Source organism: Pseudopodoces humilis, chromosome 22, assembly GCF_049639895.1.
Source record: "Pseudopodoces humilis isolate 2021_Gansu_Grassland_sample_001 chromosome 22, ASM4963989v1, whole genome shotgun sequence".
Classification (NCBI taxonomy): Eukaryota; Metazoa; Chordata; class Aves; order Passeriformes; family Paridae; genus Pseudopodoces; species Pseudopodoces humilis.
In genome coordinates, this window is record NC_142221.1 from 3143756 (window position 1) to 3163854 (window position 20099).

General features: G+C 50.0%; 1 protein-coding gene across 3 annotated transcripts in view; it reads right to left on the minus strand.

Moving 5' to 3' along the window:
• Window positions 1–16391, minus strand: part of COL5A1 (collagen type V alpha 1 chain) — a 132427-nt gene extending 116036 nt beyond the window's left edge. For all 3 annotated transcript variants that reach the window (XM_014258008.2, XM_005529211.3, XM_088065622.1), the window contains exon 1: window positions 16263–16391. In XM_014258008.2, coding sequence (XP_014113483.2) covers window positions 16263–16362 — 100 coding nt within the window. In that variant the 5' untranslated portion in view covers window positions 16363–16391. The remainder of the gene's footprint in view (window positions 1–16262) is intronic.
• Window positions 16392–20099: the final 3708 nt, after the last annotated feature.

Below are 20099 nucleotides of genomic sequence, written 5' to 3' on the forward strand. Positions count from 1 at the left end.
AACAAACCCCAGCTTTAGAAATAAATCTGCTTTTAGAGGGAGGTTTTGTGCAGAAGCCCAGCCCAGCCAGATGCTCCCCACGGAATTCTTCCAGACCCTAAATCCCACTGAGGAAGAATATATGGCTTTGCTTTCCAGCAATCCTCAATTGCTCTGTGGTAATTTCCTTAATGAGCCTGGCAGAACCTGGCCCTAAGAGATGGGCAATAAAAAAAACCAACACATTTCTCTAAGAACACAGCTCAAAAACGTTCATTTACAGGGTGCTGAGCAGTGAAATCACAGCACAGAGACACAAACGAGATCCAACACAATGACCTTGGGCATCTCCAGCAGCAAAATCAGTGCCCCACGCCCCAGGGCTGAGAGATTTTGCTCCTGCACTGAATTCTGCAGCCCCACAGGAGGTTTTTGGCTCCAAAGGATCAACCCCACATCGCTGGACTGAACAGATTGGGGTTGATTTGTTCTCTGCCCATGTCTTGCAGAACAAGCAGAGCCCACATCATTCTCACCCTTCCACAGGGTGCAAAAAAGCAGCAGGTTGAAAACAGGCCAGTAAAAAGCAGCAAAGAAATCAATACCTGACACATCAACCACTTCTTCAACTGCTCTCTGCACAGCACAGGGCATTTACCTTGGCATTATCCCTCTCATTGCTTCAGAGGCTCCCAAAATTTCCTGCTGAATTTATTTTCCTCTGTTCTGACGGCACAAAGGCCTCGAGCAGGGTTGCAGGAGCCAGGGAGAGTGAAGAGACAGTTCCTGAGCAGCTCTGAACATCAGCCCTGCTGACCTGAGCAACCAATAAAGCTCTCCTTCATCACCCACATTTGCCATTAAGACTTAATTAAACAGGTGCTTTATAAACCTGAAAATGGAAGTTTTCTCACCTCAAAAGCATCATCACTTTCCCTCAAGCACCAGAAGCTGCCTCAGCTTCCCAGCCTCCAGCAGAGCCCTGGGGTGATTCTGTCATTCCCTGGGGACGGCCACCAATGTCCCCATGGACCCGGGACAGTTTTTACCATGACCTCAGGTTTGTGGAGCAGACAAGGGGCAGGACCCTGCCCAAAAATCCACACAAAGCTGTTGTCACGTCCATCCCTGCCCTGCCCAGAGCTGCCTGTGCCAAACTCACCTCCAGGTTTTCTCCTTCAGCACCTCAGAGTGAGATTTGGCTCTGGAAACCACGGAGGTTAAACAGGATGCAGACACCACTGTTCTCCTGTGCCAAGCACAGCCTGGCACTCAAACAAACAAAATGTCACCCAGGGAATGGAAGCAGGATCAGAAAACCCTTCCCAGTGATGACAAGGATGCTCTGGAAGGACTTTGGGACATGGTTTAGTGCTGGGATTAAGAAGTTTTTTCCAGCCTAAACAGTTCTGTTCTATGGCAGCTGACTCCAAGATGATTCTGGAAATGCAGCCAGCCCAAAAACACCCCAGGACCGTCACAGGTATCAGCCCAAGGCAGCAGCACAGGCAGAGAGGGAGGAGAGGCTTTAATTTTGGCAGGGGTTGAAGCTGGGTGTGCAGAGATATCCCAAAGAATCCGGCTGACAGGACAAGCACGGTGTGGAATGGATGGCAAAGGTGGCCGAGGGATGCTGCCCCAGCCTGGCCACAGAAAACAGAGCTGGGAATGATTTCCACCCAAAGCTGTGCCTGGGAGAGTGCCAGGGCTCTGAGCAGGGGCATTTTCACTAATGAGATATTGATGAGGTGGGAAAAGAGCTCGGTTCATCAATCCTTGGAATCCCAGCAGGAGCAGAAATCATGGCAGGGAGAGATCTCTCACCTGGAGAAAGGTGTCAGACAGGGCAGGGGCTGCATGAGGAGATGTCCTGGGTTTGGAAAAGCAGCCAGGCAGGAGGAGGGAAGGTGCCACCAAAACGAACATTTATTAATATTTTTTGCATATTTATGAATACTCATAAATATTTTACTTTCAACAGGGAAACAGGGAACAGCAGAATCTACACATCCAGGGAGGCAAAAATTTGGAGGAAAGCACACAAAGAGCTGGAAAGACAACTTGGGACTCCAAGCGTGCAATCCCATGAACAGGAAATGTTTGTGAGAGTTTGGAGCCTTGGAATTGAAGTTCCTCCCAACCTGAAGTCCAGGTGTGCAAGCCCACAAATAGGGAATATTGAGAGAGTTTGGAGCCTGGAGATAAAATTCTTCTCAACCTGAACTCTGGGTGTGCAGTGCCACAAATGGGAAATATTTGTGAGAGCTTGGAGCCTTGGAATTGAAGTTCCTCCCAACCTAACCCTAGAAGAAGAGTTGTGTGATCCAGGTAGGAAAGCAGCTGCCAAACTCCTCCAAAACTTCCTCCCTGCAGGAAAAAAGCAGGGTCAGAGGGAAACAAAAATATAAGTCTAGTCGAATTAAAGGAATTTATAAAATAAATTAAATAGTGACAGCTACAAAAAGGCAGGGGCTCTTTTCCTCTGCAGAGCCCCAAAGCCCCCAAAGGCAGGAGAAAAAAGAAGAGAGGAGAAAAGAGGAGAGAGAAGGGGAAAAGAGGAGAGAGAAGGAGAAAAGAGTGTCTTTGTGAGAGGGATGGGAACCAGGGAGCCCTGGGGTGGTCAGAGGCATTTCTGTACTTAGCACAAAAGAGAGGAACAATAGAGGGCAGAAGGAGATGGGGCTGCTTATTTTTGTGGGGATGATAAAGCAAGGCAGGGCTGGGTTAAGGTTGGGATAATAACAAAAATGGCCATTGAGGAAGGGGAAGGATCAGCCCAGAGAATATCAGGGATGTGAGGTTAAAAATGGGGAATCCTAAATTAGGCACAAATTCTCTGCTGGCATTTCCTCGAGGTGAATGGCAAACTGGGGATGTCCCTAAATAATGCTGCAAGGTATCATCAGAAAAGAGGGAGAAGTGTGGCTGAGAAATGCAGGGGATGACTGGGAGGAATTGTCCAGGAAAGCTTTTCCAAGGACATGGAATGAGGCAAAAGGCAGGGTGCAAAATAAACACATTAAAGCACAGGCAGGGTTATTTCTCCTAGGAAGCCTCTCAGCTCTGCCTCTCACCCAGGGGCTGCACAAAATTCCAGGAAACTCCCTGGAGCTCTGCAGAATTCCCAGAACCAGGAGCAAAACAGCAGGAACCAGGAATTCACTGTGACTGCTTCCATTGCCACAGGAGACTCAGCCACCTGAATTCCAGGTGTGCCAAGAACTCAGAGCTTTCCCTCAGAGCTGTTTAAGCTGAAATTCAGTCCTCCTCTGCCCTGACCTGGGCACTCAAATCCAGCTTTTACCCCTGGAGTTTTGCCAGCTTCTGACCAGAGCAGCTTCCCTACAACCCTGCCCAACTTCTGCAATTATAGAATTATCATCACAGAGTTATGGAATATCAGCTTCAAGGATCATCAGGCCCAAGGCTTTCTTGGGTTTTTTTGGGTCCTTCCCCCAAAGAGCCTGAGGATTTATCATCAGTATAAATAAAAAGCCCCACAACAGCATTTCCTTACAGAAAAGGAAGGGCAGAGGGTTCAGGGTGGATTCAGAACTCCCTGGAGAGCAGTGGGATGTCAGGGAACAAGCAGGACAACTGCAAGGCCCTTCCCAGGGAAGCTGCTGCATCCCTGCCATGCACAGCTGGAAAGAAATCCAAGATAAAATTCATCTTTGGCTCCCCAGCGCACCTTTCCTGACAGACATTCCATCCCTTCCCAGCCCAATCCCATTTTCCCCCATGAGCAGCTGGTCCATCCTGCTGCAAATCTTTGGGGTCACATTTTCGGGGTTGCCTTTCAGCTCCTGCTCTGGTTGTGGTGAGGCTGAGACAAGAATCCCTCTGTCACTTCAGCTCTGGGAACCACCCATTCCACTGGGTTTGACAGCTGGGATAAAGGAGGGAAGGAACACAATTCCAGCAATCTGGAAAAGCACAGGATGACACTTCCAATCATCTGTGAACACAGAGAAGTCGTGGCTGGTGTTTTTACACCAATCCCCGTGGCCAAGGACAGCCCAGCACCACTCAGCACCCTGAGGAGTTAAAGGCACTGTGAGAGAAATGAGGGAAGGAAATATTCAGGAGCCTGGAGACAAGGCAGATGCTGAGTTATTGGTATATTTTATCCTGTATTTTAGGAAGATTGATTCCTACACGGAGCATTTTGATGTTCTCCTCATCACTGAGTAAGCAGTATATAAACAGCTTGGCACTGGGGTTAAAAGTGATCTGAGTACATTTTCTGGGCCCTCATTTCTAACCCAGAGGGAAAGGAGATTTTCCATAGCTACAGGAAAAGAAATGTTGTCCTTATAATGCAAAGAAGTCACTCAGAGTGATCCCTTCATAAGCATGCTGAGAGATTATTCCAGAGCAAGGAGAAGGGAGAAATCATCCTAAAAAATACATCAAACTGTGAGAGTTTGGAAAGGACTCTGCCCTTTTCCTTGTTCCTCCTGCCCAAACCCACCAGGACATGGATGCAGAGAAGATCCAGCTGTAAGCCCATCACTGCCATGCACAAGTAATTGAATAATTTAATATAAACCCCAGGATATTACAGGTCAAATTCAGCTCAAATCAGCTCCTGTCTCACGCCCATCCCTTCCCTCTACGCTGGGAGTCTTCACAGGTTATTTCACCTCCAGGGTTCCCCAATTATTATTCCCAACCAGGCCTGACTTCCCAGAAGAATTTTCCACATTTTCCTGCATCAAACGACACTGCACAGGCCTGGCTTACCTGTGTGCCCCAGCACTCCCTCCACTCTCATCCCTGCCTCAATAAAACGGGAAGAAAAATGTGGAAATTCCCCCAAAATGAATTTCTTGGGGCACTTTTGATACTCAGCATCAGAGAACCCAGCTCAGTTTCACAGAAGCTCCCTCCCATCTCCCACATCTATTTTTAGACTTTTCATTGACTAAAACTGAGTTTGCCACAATCAGAGAAATCACCAACCTGACCCAAACACAGCCCCAAACCCCACCCCGATTTCCTGAGCTGAAGCAAAGACCGGGGCAGATTTCACTCCCCCAAAAACCAGATGTTTCAGCTTAATCCATAAAAAGCTTCATCGCAGCCACAGGAATGGGGCAGCAGCAGCAGAGGCTCAGCTCTTTGCAGGCTGGCAGGGTTGGTGCCCCTTTTAGCAGCACGGCTGTTCAGGATTTGGGATCGGCGTCCCCAGGGCAAGGAGGGCCCCGGCTGGTCTGGCCAAGGCTTTGGAGCAGGGAGCTGCAGGCAGGGAAACCCTGCTGGGCTCTCAGTGCCCCTCAGAACATCTTTAACTCGGGCTCTGAGTGTCTCAGAGCATCCCGGGGTTTATTGGTGTGGATTTTGATGTCCCTTCGACTGAGGAACCCGAAGTTCTTTTTATGGGTATTTCCACACCCAAACCAAGCTCTGGTTCCTATTTCACAGGAAAAATCTGGATGAGTTTTGTGTTATCCCTGTTGCTCTAAGAAACAACACTGCATTTTCCTGCCCTGAATCCCACCCAGGACTGTAAAAAGCTGGAAAAACTCCCCAGAAGCTCCAGTGGGCAGCAAAGAGCAGCAGCAGGAAGAGATGAAGGGAAGTTTTGTAAGTCAGGAGCGATGCTGCCGTGTTCCTTCCATGCCCAAATTCCCAAAGTCAACAGAGGCTGCTCCCAGCCCTGGATCCACCCCCAGCTCCACGTAGACCAGGACAGAGCTGCAAGAGCCTGAGGCACAGCCAGGGAGCCAAAAAAATCCCATTTCTGCCCCACCATGGGGCCCTGGGCCAGGACAAAACTCAGCCTCAGTGTCAGAGGGTCAGAGCAGAAGCCTGGGATGATTTTTGGAGTCACTGAAGTTGGGAAATGAAGGATCAGCGAGTCCAAGCAGAATTCCCAGCACAGAGAGCACGGCTGCCTTTGGAATTTGGGGATGAGGGGCCACATCCAGCATCCTTAGGGATGGCTGACAAAGACTCTGGAGCCTCCCAAGATGTTTTTTGCTGTCCCATTTTAGGGGTGGGAGGCTGATCCTCCCCAGCCTTTGCCATCCCCCTGCTGTGGGAATGTCTGTGGTTGGAAAAGCGTGTGCCTGCTCCCTCCAGGCTCACAGCTTCCTGATCTAGCTCCTTAATGACCGAGCTCTGGGAAAAGATGGGTGTTTCCAGAGCAGATATGGCCCTCATTGTTTTGCTCTTCTGCTCATCCTGCAGGGATTCAGGACTGGAAGGGGAAAAAAAATATAAAAACCCAGAGCCAGTTCGGGTCTGTTGGCTCCTCCTCCCATCCCAGCTCCTGAGGTCAGCAGGGAAAACATCCAAGAGTTGCAGAAAAGCCAGATTGTTTTAATTTAAACATTTGAGAGAGGCAGAGTGAGGGACTTTCTCCCCCCAAGAGCACAGGACGTGATAATGTGCCTCTCCCGATGCCGGACAGCCCTGCTGAGAGAACATTCCTCGCAGTTTTCCGATCGGATCCCGAGTGCCAGAGGGATAAATCAGCTTCCATCTCCTGCCCTGGTGCCTCTCCTGGAGCACAGACACCGGGGGGACTCACAGGGACCTGCCCTCCCTGTCACACACGAGAGGGGAATGAGGAAAACATCAGGATGAGCGTTTGGAGCCCAGGGAGAGCAGAGCTGATCCTTCCAGGAATCCACAGCTTTCCACTGAGCAGCCCCCGGGCAGCAGATCCTGTGTTTGAGGCATGGACAGCCTCGTGTTTTCCAGGGAAAACCCTCCTAGGGGCATTTCCAGGGAGGCTTGTGCCCTGCTTCAGGGCTTCTCCCACGGAATCACATCCCAGCTCTGCTGCCACCATCTCCCTCTGCAGAAATCCTGCATTTCCATGGAATATCAGCACAAAGGTTCTAATCCCAAAGTTTCACCCCACAACCAGGCTCAGCCCCCCAAAATCAGCTCTGCTGTGCCACACCTCTCCCTCCCTGTCAACAGGAAAACTCCTCTCACCCCCTCATCCCTCTGCAGAAATCCTGCATTTCCATGGAATATCAGCACAAAGATTGCAATCCCAATGTTTCACCCCACAACCAGGCACAGCCTCCCAAAATCAGCTCCAGCCCTCGGTCAGCAGCACAGCCCTCACCCTCCCAGCCCAAACCATGATTCTATTGCATCACCAGCAAACCAGCCCCACTTCCCAGACATTTGATATCCACTGGAATTCCAGAGGAATTTTTGGCCACCTCGGATCAAAGCCGAACTGGCAAATTCATTTGCAAAGTTGTTTATGGAAATTAGCCCCAATTAGAGGGACGAGAAAAAGGCTTGGCTTTGGTTCCCTACTGAAGGTGTGTTTTGAATGTGCAGAATAAATCAGGATTCTGAAGCTTTCGCTCTTTTTCAGGGGAATATCTATTTTACACCAGCAGACTGACTTCAGAACTGAAAAATCCAATGGCTAGAAATCAAAAATTTCAATATTCCTCTGTACTTTCAGGGCTCAAGAGCTGCCAAAACCCAAAGGAGTGCTGGACAATGTGCAGGGGAGTCTGTGGCAGCACACCACGATCCCAAATGCACCGGGGCTGTTTCCTTGCCAGGTCTGGGAAAAGCAATGAGCCAAACTGATAAACCCAGCGGAGAGTGTAAAAAAGGAAACCCACAGGTACAGGAGCCCAGGATTTAAACTCCACCCCATTAAAAAAGCATTAACAAGCCCTGAACTCCTTCTGTGCCCTGGCCACTGCTGCTGTTCCAGTGCAATTCCAGCAGCAATTAAAGGGAAAAGCTCTGGCCGGGTCCCCAGCCCATCCCACCCACTTGGCACAGCCCCCCCAGCTCCTCAGCCCTTCCACACGTGCAGCCCACGAGCCACATTCCCCTTCCCAGGGCTCTGCCAGTGCTTTCCCAGCTGCCTGGGGGGTGTTGGATCAGGATTTGGGCAGGAAATCCAAAAAGCTTCATTTACAAATGGGCATTTGCAAAGGGCCGGGCAGGGCTCAGCTCCAGGTGCCCTCAGATCCAGGGAGTCGCTGCTCCAATCCTTCCCTGGGATGCTGCAGGGAGAGATGGGGACCCCACCACTCAAAATCCCACCGGAATTTCAGGGATAATCCTGGAATCACACAATGGTTAGGGTTGGGAGGGACCTTAAAGCTCATCCAGGGACACCTTCCCCTATCCTGGGTCATTCCAGCCTGGCCTTGGACACTTCCAGGGATCCAGGGGTAGCCACAGCTGCTCTGGGCAACCTGGGCCAGGGCCTCAACATCCTCACAGGGAACAATTCCTTCCCGTTATCCCATCCAATCCTGCCCTCTGGCAGTTTAAAGCCCTTCCTCCTTGTCCTTTCCCTGGGTCCTTGTCCCAAGTCCCTCTCCAAGAGCACCTTCACCCCACCCTGGCTCTAAAAGCTGAGGGAAGGTGATGCTGGCTGAGCATTAGGAATTTCCACATGGATCTGGAGGAATTGTTTCCCTGTGGGTACCAGTGGCTGTACAAGAGAAGAAGAGCTGCCAGCCTTGCCAGGCCAGCAGCACAGAGCCCAGCTTTTCCAGAGCATCGCCCGGGTTTTCCGAGCAGAGCCCACTGCAGCTCCGGCTGCCAAAGCCCAGCCCCAGCCCCTCGCTGCTGTTTTTAGGTGTTTGAACACTCCAGCAGATCCCAGCCAAGGTTTCCTCTCGTAACTCCCCGCTGGTCCAGCGAAGCAGAGCTGGCACCAGCTGAAACACCTCGCTTGGAAGCTCCTTTTTCGCGTTTCTCCTGAGCAGAATGACACTTGTGTTCACTGTGACTCATCTCCTTGACCTTTCTATTCACTTTTAATGGTGCAAGCTGGAAATAAGGGCACCCAAACAATGCTTGCATTATTCAGCTGGTGAACTGCAGCCCTCGCAGCAGATCTCTCCCTTGCAGCACACCAGAGCACACACAGTAGGTATCTCATTCCAGCACATCCAGCACGAAAAAAATTAAGTGAAATCCCACAAACTCGCTGCTTAATTCATATTTGAAAGCTGAATGAGCTGCACCAAAAAAATCCCTGTGTAAAGCGCTGCAGGAGGATGAGAGATCCTGGGAAACTGGCAGTGTCATCTCCAGGAATTCAGCTGCAGTGAATTCTTACTCCAGTATTGTCTTGGAAACAAAAAAGGGGGTGGAGGGAGGAAAAGCAGAGGAGGAGAGGCCAGCCAGGCTCATGAGCTCAGGCAGAGCGTGGCTCCTTCCTCAATTTCCTTACTCAGAACCAGCAGCTCCAGCTGACAGGCACAAGAAACACAAAATCAGGTCCCTAAATCTGAGCAGACCCCTCAGTGACCTCTCCTTTCCTAATCAGCTCCTCCCTGAGCGCTGCAAACTCCCCTCCTTTGCAAGCTGGAGCAGAAAGAGAAGAAGGGAGAAAAAAAAAAAAAAAAGGCCTTGAAGCAGTTTGCTGAAAAGCTGAGCTCAGGAAACACTTTTTGTTTTATTTATTCTGAAAGATTTCCCGTGGCCCTGGCTGCAGATGCACAGCTGGATCCAGGCAGGGATGGCACACGGGGTCACCCCCAGCTGACAGGGAGATTTAGACAAATATCTATTAATAATCTGTGTAATAAATACATTTAATAATAAATGTGCATCATATAAATTTAAAGTAAGATGATTCCTCTGTTCATTGAGGTGAAGGAGAACAAGAGGCCCCCAAACATCCATCCCATCCCTCTTTAGGAAAACAGCTCCAAATTCCCTTTAAGATCTAATTCAAAGGATTCTGGGAGTAGCCAATAGAACAGCACAGTGCTCCTGGTATAATCTGTAAAAAACTTGTCCCAAATCTAAAGAAAAAAATCCAATAACTCCTGGATTTGCTGGGTGAGGGGCACTGGTGTTGCCCAACAGGAAAACAAAGCAGTCCAAGGAGCAAAAGCATTTTTAAAGTAAAAAATCATTATTAAATCATTAAAGTAAAAAATCATTATTAAAGTAAAATATCATTATTAAAGATAAACTCCAGTTCATCAGCATCCAGCAGATCCCACTTCAATTTGCACCCCAAAAAGGGGTTTTTTTCCCAGTAAAATGAAGGATTTTTGTGGCTGCCCAAGGGATCTGCTCCAAGTTTCCTTTCTAGATCTAATTAAAGGATTCTGAGTAGCCAATAGAACAGCACAGTGCTTCTGGTATAATCTGTAAAAAACTTGTCCCAAATCTAAAGAAAAAAATCCAATAACTCCTGGATTTGCTGGGTGAGGGGCACTGGTGTTGCCCAACAGGAAAACAAAACAGTCCAAGGAGCAAAAGCATTTTTAAAGTAGAAAGGATCAATCACCAACACAAGCTGAGGTACAGGGATGGAAAGAGACTCCTGCAGCTGCCTGAAAACACAGATTTTATTGGCACATCAGGGCCAGGTTCCACACAGGGATGAGGATCAGCCCCCAGGACATGGCAAACCCAGGGGTTTGCCTGAGGGCTGGGAGAAAATCCACAGCAGAGTTTAGGAATGAGCCCTGATGCAGCTTTTCCACTCACTCAACCCCCAAACTCTCCTTTTTCTCTCAGGCTTGTTACACAAACTTGAAGAAAAACTTTGTTGTAAATACATTAATACAACTTTCCTCCCTTTAAAAAATGACATCTCATCATTGTGAAAGCTTCCAGATGATGTTAAGAATCCTCTTGGCTTCTGGAAAGACAAAAAAAACCACCAAAAAACAGCCCAGACTTGGAGCAACCGACCTCAAAAATGCCTTTTGTGTAGTTCCTTCATTTATTTATTTTAGTTCCACAGATTTTCCAGACACGTCCACAGAGAAACCACGACATCATTTGGATGCTTCAGTCAGTGCTAGGCTGAGTTTCAAGAGCCTTGGGACTTGCCAGCAGTAACCAGTGGTTAATTATACCACGTTGCCAACCCAATTTTTTCCATATAACATTAGATTTCAACAAAATGTTTCCATTCTTTCATGTCTCAACCTTTTTATTTTTTTTTTTGTTCCCCTGGTTTTGCTCATTCTTCCCATCCTCGGTGTTGCTTTGTTTCACACAAAGGTTTTATTGTGTTTTTAAGGACTGAAAATTCAGTCCCTATCATGTCAGATTTAGTAGGAAGAGTAAAATGTTTGACATAAAGTGAGGCTGGAAGTGAAGAAACTTCTCCCAAGGAAGAGGGGAGGGAAAAGGAAAGGGAATTCACTGTGGGAAGGGAAAAGGGAAAAAAAGGGATAAAGGAAAAGGGAAAAGGGAAAAGGGAAAAGGGAAAAGGGAAAAGGGAAAAGGGAAAAAAAGGGAAAAGGGAAAAGGGAAAAGGGAAAAGGGAAAAAAAGGGATAAAGGAAAAGGGAAAAGGGAAAAGGGAAAAGGGAAAAGGGAAAAGGGAAAAAAAGGGAAAAGGGAAAAGGGAAAAGGGAAAAGGGAAAAAAAGGGATAAAGGAAAAGGGAAAAGGGAAAAGGGAAAAGGGAAAAGGGAAAAGGGAAAAGGAGATGCTTTTGATGGCATCAGCTCCCCTCAGGCTGCTGATCCAAGGGGAATCCCCTTTTTTTGGGAACAGCATCTCCCACACCATGCCGGTGCTGCTTTTATCAACCAGCCTTGCCATATATCCAAGAGAATGGACACATTCCACCCAAAACAGAGGCTGAAATCCAAGAATTTACGCGGGAAGATCACCCTGAACTCCAGAAGCTCAGGTGTGCACATCCCCCAACGCTGATTTTCCTGTGGGACCAATCCTGCTGATCAAATCTGACCCAATTCCACCAGTTCAAGGCCTCAGCATTCCCAAAAATATCCTGAGCAGCAGCAGCATCAGAGACCCAGCAGAGTCCTAAATACATGATGGGAAGTCAGTGCTGGATAAAAGCACAGATTCTTCCCCCACATGAAAAACACCTCAGGTGTGCTTTGGGATCTATTCCTGGTTTATTTCCCAGAGAATTCTTCTCACTTGAACCAGCACTTCCCATTTACCAAACTCTGGGTATTACAAACTGACAACCACGATCCCCACAGGACCCAAATAATATTTTATACCCTTCTCTTCCAAATTATATTCCATTTTATAGAACAATGGCTGCACCTTGAGGATCAAACCCCAGCTGAACTCAGCAGGCAAAAGGAGAGGTGGGAGAGTGTGGACAGAGGGGATGAAATTCCAGATTTATCCTGGTATTCTGACTTCTCCTGTCCCAGGGGCTGCTCACTTTAAAGTTAATTCCCATGACAGCAGAGCACCAGTTCTAAATGGAGCTGCTCATCCCAAAGAGTCCAGAAAGGCCTCAGAGCCCCTTCAAGTGTTAACAGAATTTGTGAGGGGCTTTGGGTGAGGGGGAATGGCTTTAAACTGACAGAAAATAGGTTTAGAGTGGATATTGGGAAGAAATTCCTCTCTGTGAGGGTGGGCAGGCCCTGGCACAGGGTGCCCAGAGCAGCTGGGGCTGCCCCAGGATCCCTGGAAGTGTCCAAGGCCAGGCTGGACAGGGCCAGAAAGCCCCAAAATCCCTGTGAAAGCATTCCCAGCTCTTTGCTCCCTGCAGTTCTCCCAAGTGCAGATTTCCACATGGATGGCATCCATCCACCACCACTTCGGGAAGGGCAACCCCAGCACCCAGATCCAGCAGGTCCAGGGAGCAGGACACGACACAAAAAGCGATTACGGAGAGAATTAAAGGCCAATTTTAACTCCCCAGCAGATGAACCCTTTGGAGTGAGGAGCAGTTTCCTGGAAAGCACTCCCAGATCTTTCCTGAAGTCCAGACAAAACTCAAAACATCTCTAAATGACGCTTCACATGTTCCTCAGCAACTCCTCCTGCTCCTCTGTCTCATCTTAGAAATGAAATGTGACTCAAAGCAGGCGTGAGAATGCAGATCCTGGGGACAGGCTGGGACAGGAGGACTCAGAGGGACAGCCAGCACCAGGAGCTGAGCACAGCTCCAGGGCAGAGGAAAGGCAGCCAGGCACTGCCTGTGACATCTCTGTGCCACTCAGGGCCTCTGGGACAGGAGAACAAGAGAAAATCTCCCGCAGAACTCAAGCTGTGATTTGCTGGTGTTTCATTGCCAGGGTGGTGTTCAAAGGCTGAGCTCGGTGCCCTTGGGAGTCTTTTCCAACCCCAGGGATTCCGTGCTGAGCACTTGCTGCAGCCACAGCCAAAGGAACACAGATGAAGTCCCCAGGCACAGCAGGGCTGTCCCAGCTCCACACCTGGTATCTCCACTGCAGATATTTGAGTCCCCCCCAGTTGTGGGAGACATCAGCACAAGCCCTGCACTGCTGCCCTCAGCTCAGCAGAGATGGGTAGCCACCAGTTTGATTAAACTCTATTTCATAAAAGGAATCAACCTGAAAAATCCGTCTCCAATTCCAAATCCTAAAGGGCAGGGACAGCACCCATTTAAAATAAGGATTCACAACCCCTTTCCAGCCCCTCCTGATTTCTCCCAGGGTGCACAATAAGCACTAGGAACAACACCAAGGCAGCTTTTTTATTTAAACTTGCCATTAAAAACATGTTTTGGCCAGAGCCAGCTGAGTCCTCACTCTGTCCCTGTGTGCACACCAAAAATCAGCGACTGCCCAGCAGGTTTTGCCTTAGAGTTACCCCAAAGAGAAGAAATGGGATTTGAAATGGGATTCCTCCCATTCCCAAGTTTGGAGGAAGCTGACAGGATCAGCTCCTCAGCATTCCCTGAGATCAGGGGATGCTCAGCACGGAGTTTTCCTCCTGGCCCAGGAAGAACAAGACAAGCCCAGGAAGAACAAGACAAGCCCAGGAAGAACAAGACAAGCCCTCTGCTGTCCCCTGGCCAGGCCATGTCCCACAGCTGGGTGTTTTTAACTTCCAAATTCCCATTGCAGCCTGGCATTGACAGCATAATCCAGTTTTTACAGGGGAAATTGGAACTGCCATCCATTCCAGACTTACAAAGTCAGATTTCTCCTTGTAAAACAATATCAACACTTTTGATTGGCAAAATATTTTATAAAACCTCACTTTTAACTGGCTGGGTAAAGATTTTTTGGTTTAGGTGACTGGGGAAGAGCCAAGGGGAGAAGCTGGTAACAGGATACCACATAATTTCCAGCATTTTTATTTTAGTTTGGATCGTCATTACTCTTTGCCACTAAAGGAAATTGCTGCCTCCAAAAAGTTTCACCCAGAAACCCGATTTGGTTTTTACAGGGATTTGTAAAAGCAGAGACGGGTTCCAGCCTTGTCTGTGGGTTTGATTTTGGTGTGACATCATCTGTGCAAATATGGGAAAATCTGAGCTGGATGGGCAGTGGTGGGAGGCAGCTCTGACATTGTTATTTCCCTGTAATTTGCTGGAAATCCTCTGTGCCAGGTGCCATGCCACAGATTACAGGGGAGTTTCACCTCTCCACACAGAGAAACCAACCATCCTGAAACTCAAACACCCTCTGAGCTGAAACAAAACCAAAGACAACGTGGAAAAATTATTAAAAAAAAAAAAAAAAAAAAAAAAAAGCCATCAAGACCATTAGTCAACGCCATCAGCAGCCCCAGACTGGCTCCTCCCTCATCCAAATGATTTGATGTCCTATTAGGCGGCTCATTAGGAAAACTCAAAGCCTTTCACCACAAGAGTCATTCCTCAGAGCTGCACGCTGGCCCCACAAAAGCTCCCAGCCATCCTCTGCTCCGGCAGCTGCCCCCAAAAGCTGTTTCCAAAGTCACCTGGTAGCTCTAAAAAGCGGTGTGGGAGCTCTCTGAAGGATGAACACAGCCAGGGAAGTGCCTGAGGATGCTCTGGAAGCGTTAAAGCGTCAGCAAGGGCAAGAGTGAAAGGAGAAATTTGTTGTTTTCTCTTTGAAACAGAGTGGGTCTGGTGATAATTCAATTTTCAGCTGATACAAAGTACCCAAGCAGGCGGCCTGACAAGAGGAGCTGGTGTCATTCCAGTGCTCTGCCAGCTGGAAAACAGCTCCAACATCCCAATTCCTCTGCAGGACAAATTCTGGGATCTCCCACCGTCCCCAGCTCTCCCTGCAGGGATGTTCAGGACATTTTATTCATTGAGTTTTTCCACCCTGCTCAGCCTCCACAAGAAAAGCCTTAAGGGAAGCATTCCTCCAACGCCCACCTCTTCTTCCTTAAGGTCATTTGAAGAGCCCAGAAATGAAAATAATTTGCAGCCCCGCTGCTTTACACAGAGAATCGCAGCGGTGTTTGTGCTGGTACCACTCAAACAAACCCTGCACGCCCCACTGCCAGCTCCTCCCAGCGAAAAAACACCCCCAGAACACCAAAATCCGGGCAGGGAAGCTGAATCTCAGACAGCCCAGCTCTTCAGGCACTTCTCGGCTTCTCAAGTTACCCCGAAGAACTGGAGTTTAACTTTTCAGATTTCAAACCCAGGCTCGGCCAACAAACCCCGCTCCGCACTCGTTCCCCTGAAATCCAACACAGACAGAGCTCGGCAGCGCCGATGGCTCCGAGTGTCCTCTGCAAACCGGGAAAAGGCTCTGCAAACACCCAGCAAACTTTTCCAGCAGCCCCACAAAATCTCCCTGTGCTGTGGCATTTCCCAGCCCACCCGGGGAAGGCAGAAATTTGGGAAGCAGAGCTGTGGGAGCGAACTGCACGATCCCGAGTGGAAACAGGAGTGGGTTTAGTCTCTCTTCTGCACCATTAGGGAGAAAAAAAAAAAAAAAAAAAAAAAAGACATTCCAGTGGTTTTCTGTGCTGCTGCACATCTGGAAGTTCAGAGCTTCCTCCTGCTGCACTCAGCCCCAAGATTTAGGGAGAAACCCTGCGGGATTGGGGTTGGCGAGGGGGCAGCGAGCTTTGGGATCCCCGAGCAGCTCCAAAGCTTTTGTGTCCCGAGCTTTGATGTGAGGAGGGAGAGCAGATTCCTGCGGGACAAAAAAACTTTCAGCTCCTCAAGGAGGAGGAACTACGCAAGCCCGGAGGTTTCCAGGGGACTAAATATACATTCACATATATATCCACAGCGAGATAGAAAGAACCAGAGCCTCCAGAAACTCATCCCCGACCTTTCCTCCGGAAAAAGCAGCCCGGCAAGAGGCAGCTCTTGCTCTAAGAAAGGCGAATAAAGAATTGTTTTAAGTTTTTTCCCCTTTTACGGGCCCCCTGACAAATGGCATTCAGAGAGTCGGGCAGCTAAAGGAGGTTGGGTGGGTTTTGTTGGGTGGTTTTTCCTTCTTTTTTTTTTTTTTTTTTTTTTTTCTTTTTTTTTTCTGCTGGAATATACGGGAGGAAGGAAAGCCAAGAGTTTTTTTTGCCCCGCACCAAAGCCCCCCTCGCCCACTCCCCCACGACCCCGCAGCATCTCCCACGCGGTTTGGGGGGGCTCGGGGACCCCCCTTACCTGCCCGGCCGAGGGACAGGGCACCCAACAGCACCAGCGCAGCGGGCACCGAGCAGCTCCGTATCCAACTGCGCCTTTTCCAGCGCGTGTGCGTATCCATGCTCCCCCAAAAAACGGGGCACCAGCTCGGGACAGCTCGAGGGAGGGGGGGGGGGTAAAAAAAAAAACCTCAGAATAATAATAATAATAATAATAATAATAAAATAATAATTATAATATAAAAACCCCAAATCCAAGCTCTATCTAGAAGCGCAGAGCAGGCGCTCAGCCCCCCCGGCAGCCCCCCCACGGGAGCAGCCCTTTATAAAGCCATGGGGCGGGCGGAGGGTGCGGGGGCTCCGCCGCGCTCAGCTCCGGCCCTGCCTGCTCCCGGGCTGCCGAAAAAAAGTTTTCCCTTCTCTCCCCACACCGCCCTTTTTTCCCCCTTCTTTTAAACCCGAGGCAGGAGTTTGTCAATCTCGGAGCAGCGCAGCAAATCAGGGCCGGGCGGAGCAGCCCCCCCAGCCCGGGCCAGCCCCCGCCCCCGCCGCCGCTTCCAGCGCCGTGTCCCGGCCCCCAAAAGAGGTTTTTTTTTCCTCGCCTTTCCCCCCGCTGCAATAGCAGCAGACGGAGTTTTTCCGCCTCTTCCCCCTCCCGTCTCCTCTCTTTTCCCTGCGTTTTTCGGGCTCAGGAGGAGCTGATGTCCCCGCTGCCGGCGGGTGACAGGGAAGGGCTGGAGCTGTGACAGGAGCTTGGGGTGGGATATCAGGGTAAGATTTTACAGCCAGAAGGTGGCCGGGCACTGGAGAGGCTCCCCAGGGAACGGTCCCAGCTCCCAGACTCCTACACGGGCTGGGATTCTTGGGCTCGATCCTTGTGGGTCCCTTCCAGCTCAGGATATTCTGTGATTCCATCAGATGGGGCACGTGGAGGGTGGAAAACGCAAGGATTTGGCAATAAAGAGCACGCACAAAGGGTAAAAGTGCAAACGAGGAGTGGAAAGGGAAGGTGCTTCCCTTCCCAGGATAGTTGGGAGTTGTGGTGGCAAAACCCAGCTCTGGCTGGATGGAAGATCCAGCTTCTGGGATGGGAAGGATGGAGCTGCTGGTCCTGCTCTGCACACCTGACTGAGCCCAGCTCCTGGGGCTCTCTCCACTCAGTCCATCCTCCCCACACCAGTGACAACTGATAAATCACACTGCTGAAACCCAACTTGAAATGTTCTGGCACTGTGGGGCAGCAGTACCAGAGCAGTGCTCGGGGCTGGAACTGGATCATCCTTAAGGGTCCTTCCCACCCAAGCCTTTCTCTGATTCTATAGAAAAAACTCAAATCTCCTTTCCTACACCATCCCCAGCCCTCAGGTCCCAGGAGAGGACACATCACACTGCAGAACTGGGTGGCCCACAATGCTGCAGACCCCTCTGCAACACCAAAATCAGATTAAATGGAGACCAGAGAAAGAAAAAACAGCAAAATCCAGCCCTTTCCCTTAAAGAAATGCTTTGAAGACGCTGCTGGTGTCAACACTTTCTCTGTCAGTGCCACCAAAGACCTGAAGGGCGCTGCTGGCAGCACTGATGTCACAGCCAGGTGACAGTCCCAGCTCCCCGGGCCCACACCCCGGGCCACACCACAGTGTCCCAGCCCTCCCCACTCTCCCTGCACAGCAGCAGCCTCACCATCCACAGGGGAAAAAACACTTAATTCCCACCCTTTGGACTCCAATTTCTTTGTGGGTTTGGTCACCCAGCACTCCTGGGCAAGGTCCCTTACAAGGGTAGTGAAGGAGTTCTGCTCATTCTGTGCCTGATTTTTTGGCTGTCGGATGGACACGATGAGTTTTAGCCATAAATCTTTGACCTGGTGGAATGAGAGTTACTTGGATGGATAATCAATGCCAAACACATCAAAACCTTAAAGGACAGGAGGCCAAACCCCCCGGGTCAAGCAATGGGAAAGGGATGCTCCCAGTCCGCTCAGGGAAGGTTTTCTAAGGACTGAGCGGGGAAGAGCTGCAGGAAATCCCTCCTTTCCCTCTGAACCTGCTGAGATACCTTCCCCCAGCTCCCAGCAGCGCTGTGAAACTGGAAAAGCTGGAGTTTGAGCCTCACGCAGGAAGAGATTCCTGCTGAAAGAGCCTTTCAGCAGGCGGAGGTGAGAGGCAGAGAGGCGAGGAGCAGCTCAGCACGTGTGGGGACGGTGCCAGCGGCGCTCCCGAGCAAATCCCGCCGGTGAAAACCCCTTCCAGCTCCGCCTTTCCTGGGTTACCGGGTGACTGGAGGCTGGCAGGAAAATCACACCGTGCTCCATCTCCCGGAGGAGCCTGGAGGCGAAATCTTCCAGGGCAACACCTGCACAGCCCTGCGGCCACCTCTGCTGAGCACCCACGGGGTGGAGCCCGGGATTGACACTGTCCATCCTCCCTCCTGCTCCAAAATATCCAAATATCCCGGGACTGACACTGTCCATCCTCCCTCCTGCTCCAAAATATCCCGGGATTGACACTGTCCATCCTCCCTCCTGCTCCAAAATATCCAAATATCCTGGGACTGACACTGTCCATCCTCCCTCCTGCTCCAAAATATCCAAATATCCCGGGCCTGACACCGTCCATCCTCCCTCTGGCTCTAAAATATCCCAATATTCCCAGCTGGGTCTTCCCACAGGCTCCCAGCTGCCTCTGTGGAGCAGAAGCTGTTCCACACCACGATGGAGATCCTTTCTCTCCCCTCCATGTGTTCAGACTGTGAAGTATCCCAAGAATTTGGACTTGGAACCAGGGTGGTGAAAGCACCAGCAGAGCCTGTGGGTTGCAAATCCCCTCCCTTGTCCCTTGGGCTCGGAATTTGGTGATCTTTAAGGTCCCTTTCTACCCAACTCATTCTATAATCCTGTGATTCCAAATAATCCCTGATTATGGCACCAAAGTAATCGCTGAGTCCAGGATTTCCCTGGATGTCTGCTCACCCTGCCAGGTGTGGGGTCCCATTTCTGCCCCAAATGCCAGGATTTGAGATCTTCCCCTCCCAGATTTCTGGCCACACAAGCAGTGTTTGGGAATGAGTGTCTGGAATGCCTTCTCCAGCAGTGGGAGAAAATCCCAAACCCCTGGACACCAAGCCCAGCCATTCCCAGAGGCACTCAGCCTCAGGGGGTACCTAAAGCACCAAGAGCAGACAAGGAAATTAAAGTGAATTAAGCAGTGAATTCCCACACCTCCCTTTTTCCCTGCTCCAGACTGACCCCAGATCCAAACCTGGACCCTGATCAGATGCAAGGTAGAAAGCCTGGCCCAGGGTTTCCTGCTGAGCAGGAAGTCTGAGTTCCCAGTTGCTTCCCAGGTGATTTGGGAGCTTGCACAGACCTGTTTGCCTCTCCTCAACAGCAGCAGAAACACAGAAATCAGCTTGTGGTGGCCAACAGGAAAATTCCAGCAGCCACGTGCCGAGTTTGGGGAGCCAGCCCCGCAGTGGGAGAGGAGCAGATGATGTGCTGGGAGCTCCAGGAGGGGTCACAGCAGCTGGGGGGGCTGATGCCAACCCCAAATCCCTGCAGCAGCCAGCCAGGGGCACGTCTGACCAGCCAGAGGAACACAGCAGAGGCTGGAGGCCAAATTTCCTTAAGGAACAGCATTTTATGGAAGTGTTTTCATGCCTAGATGCATCTTGAGCCCAGCTGGCTGTTGTTTATAGGATGGAGGACAGGTTTGTGAGCTTCCAAAAGAAAGAAAAAGGCTTAAGGGATATAGGTAATGTAAAAAAACCTCATTTATGTGCTGTGAAATGCCATCACCAGCATTCAGCCAAAAGGCCACTGTTGTGTGCTTTGAAAGAATTGGGATAAATTTGAAATAAT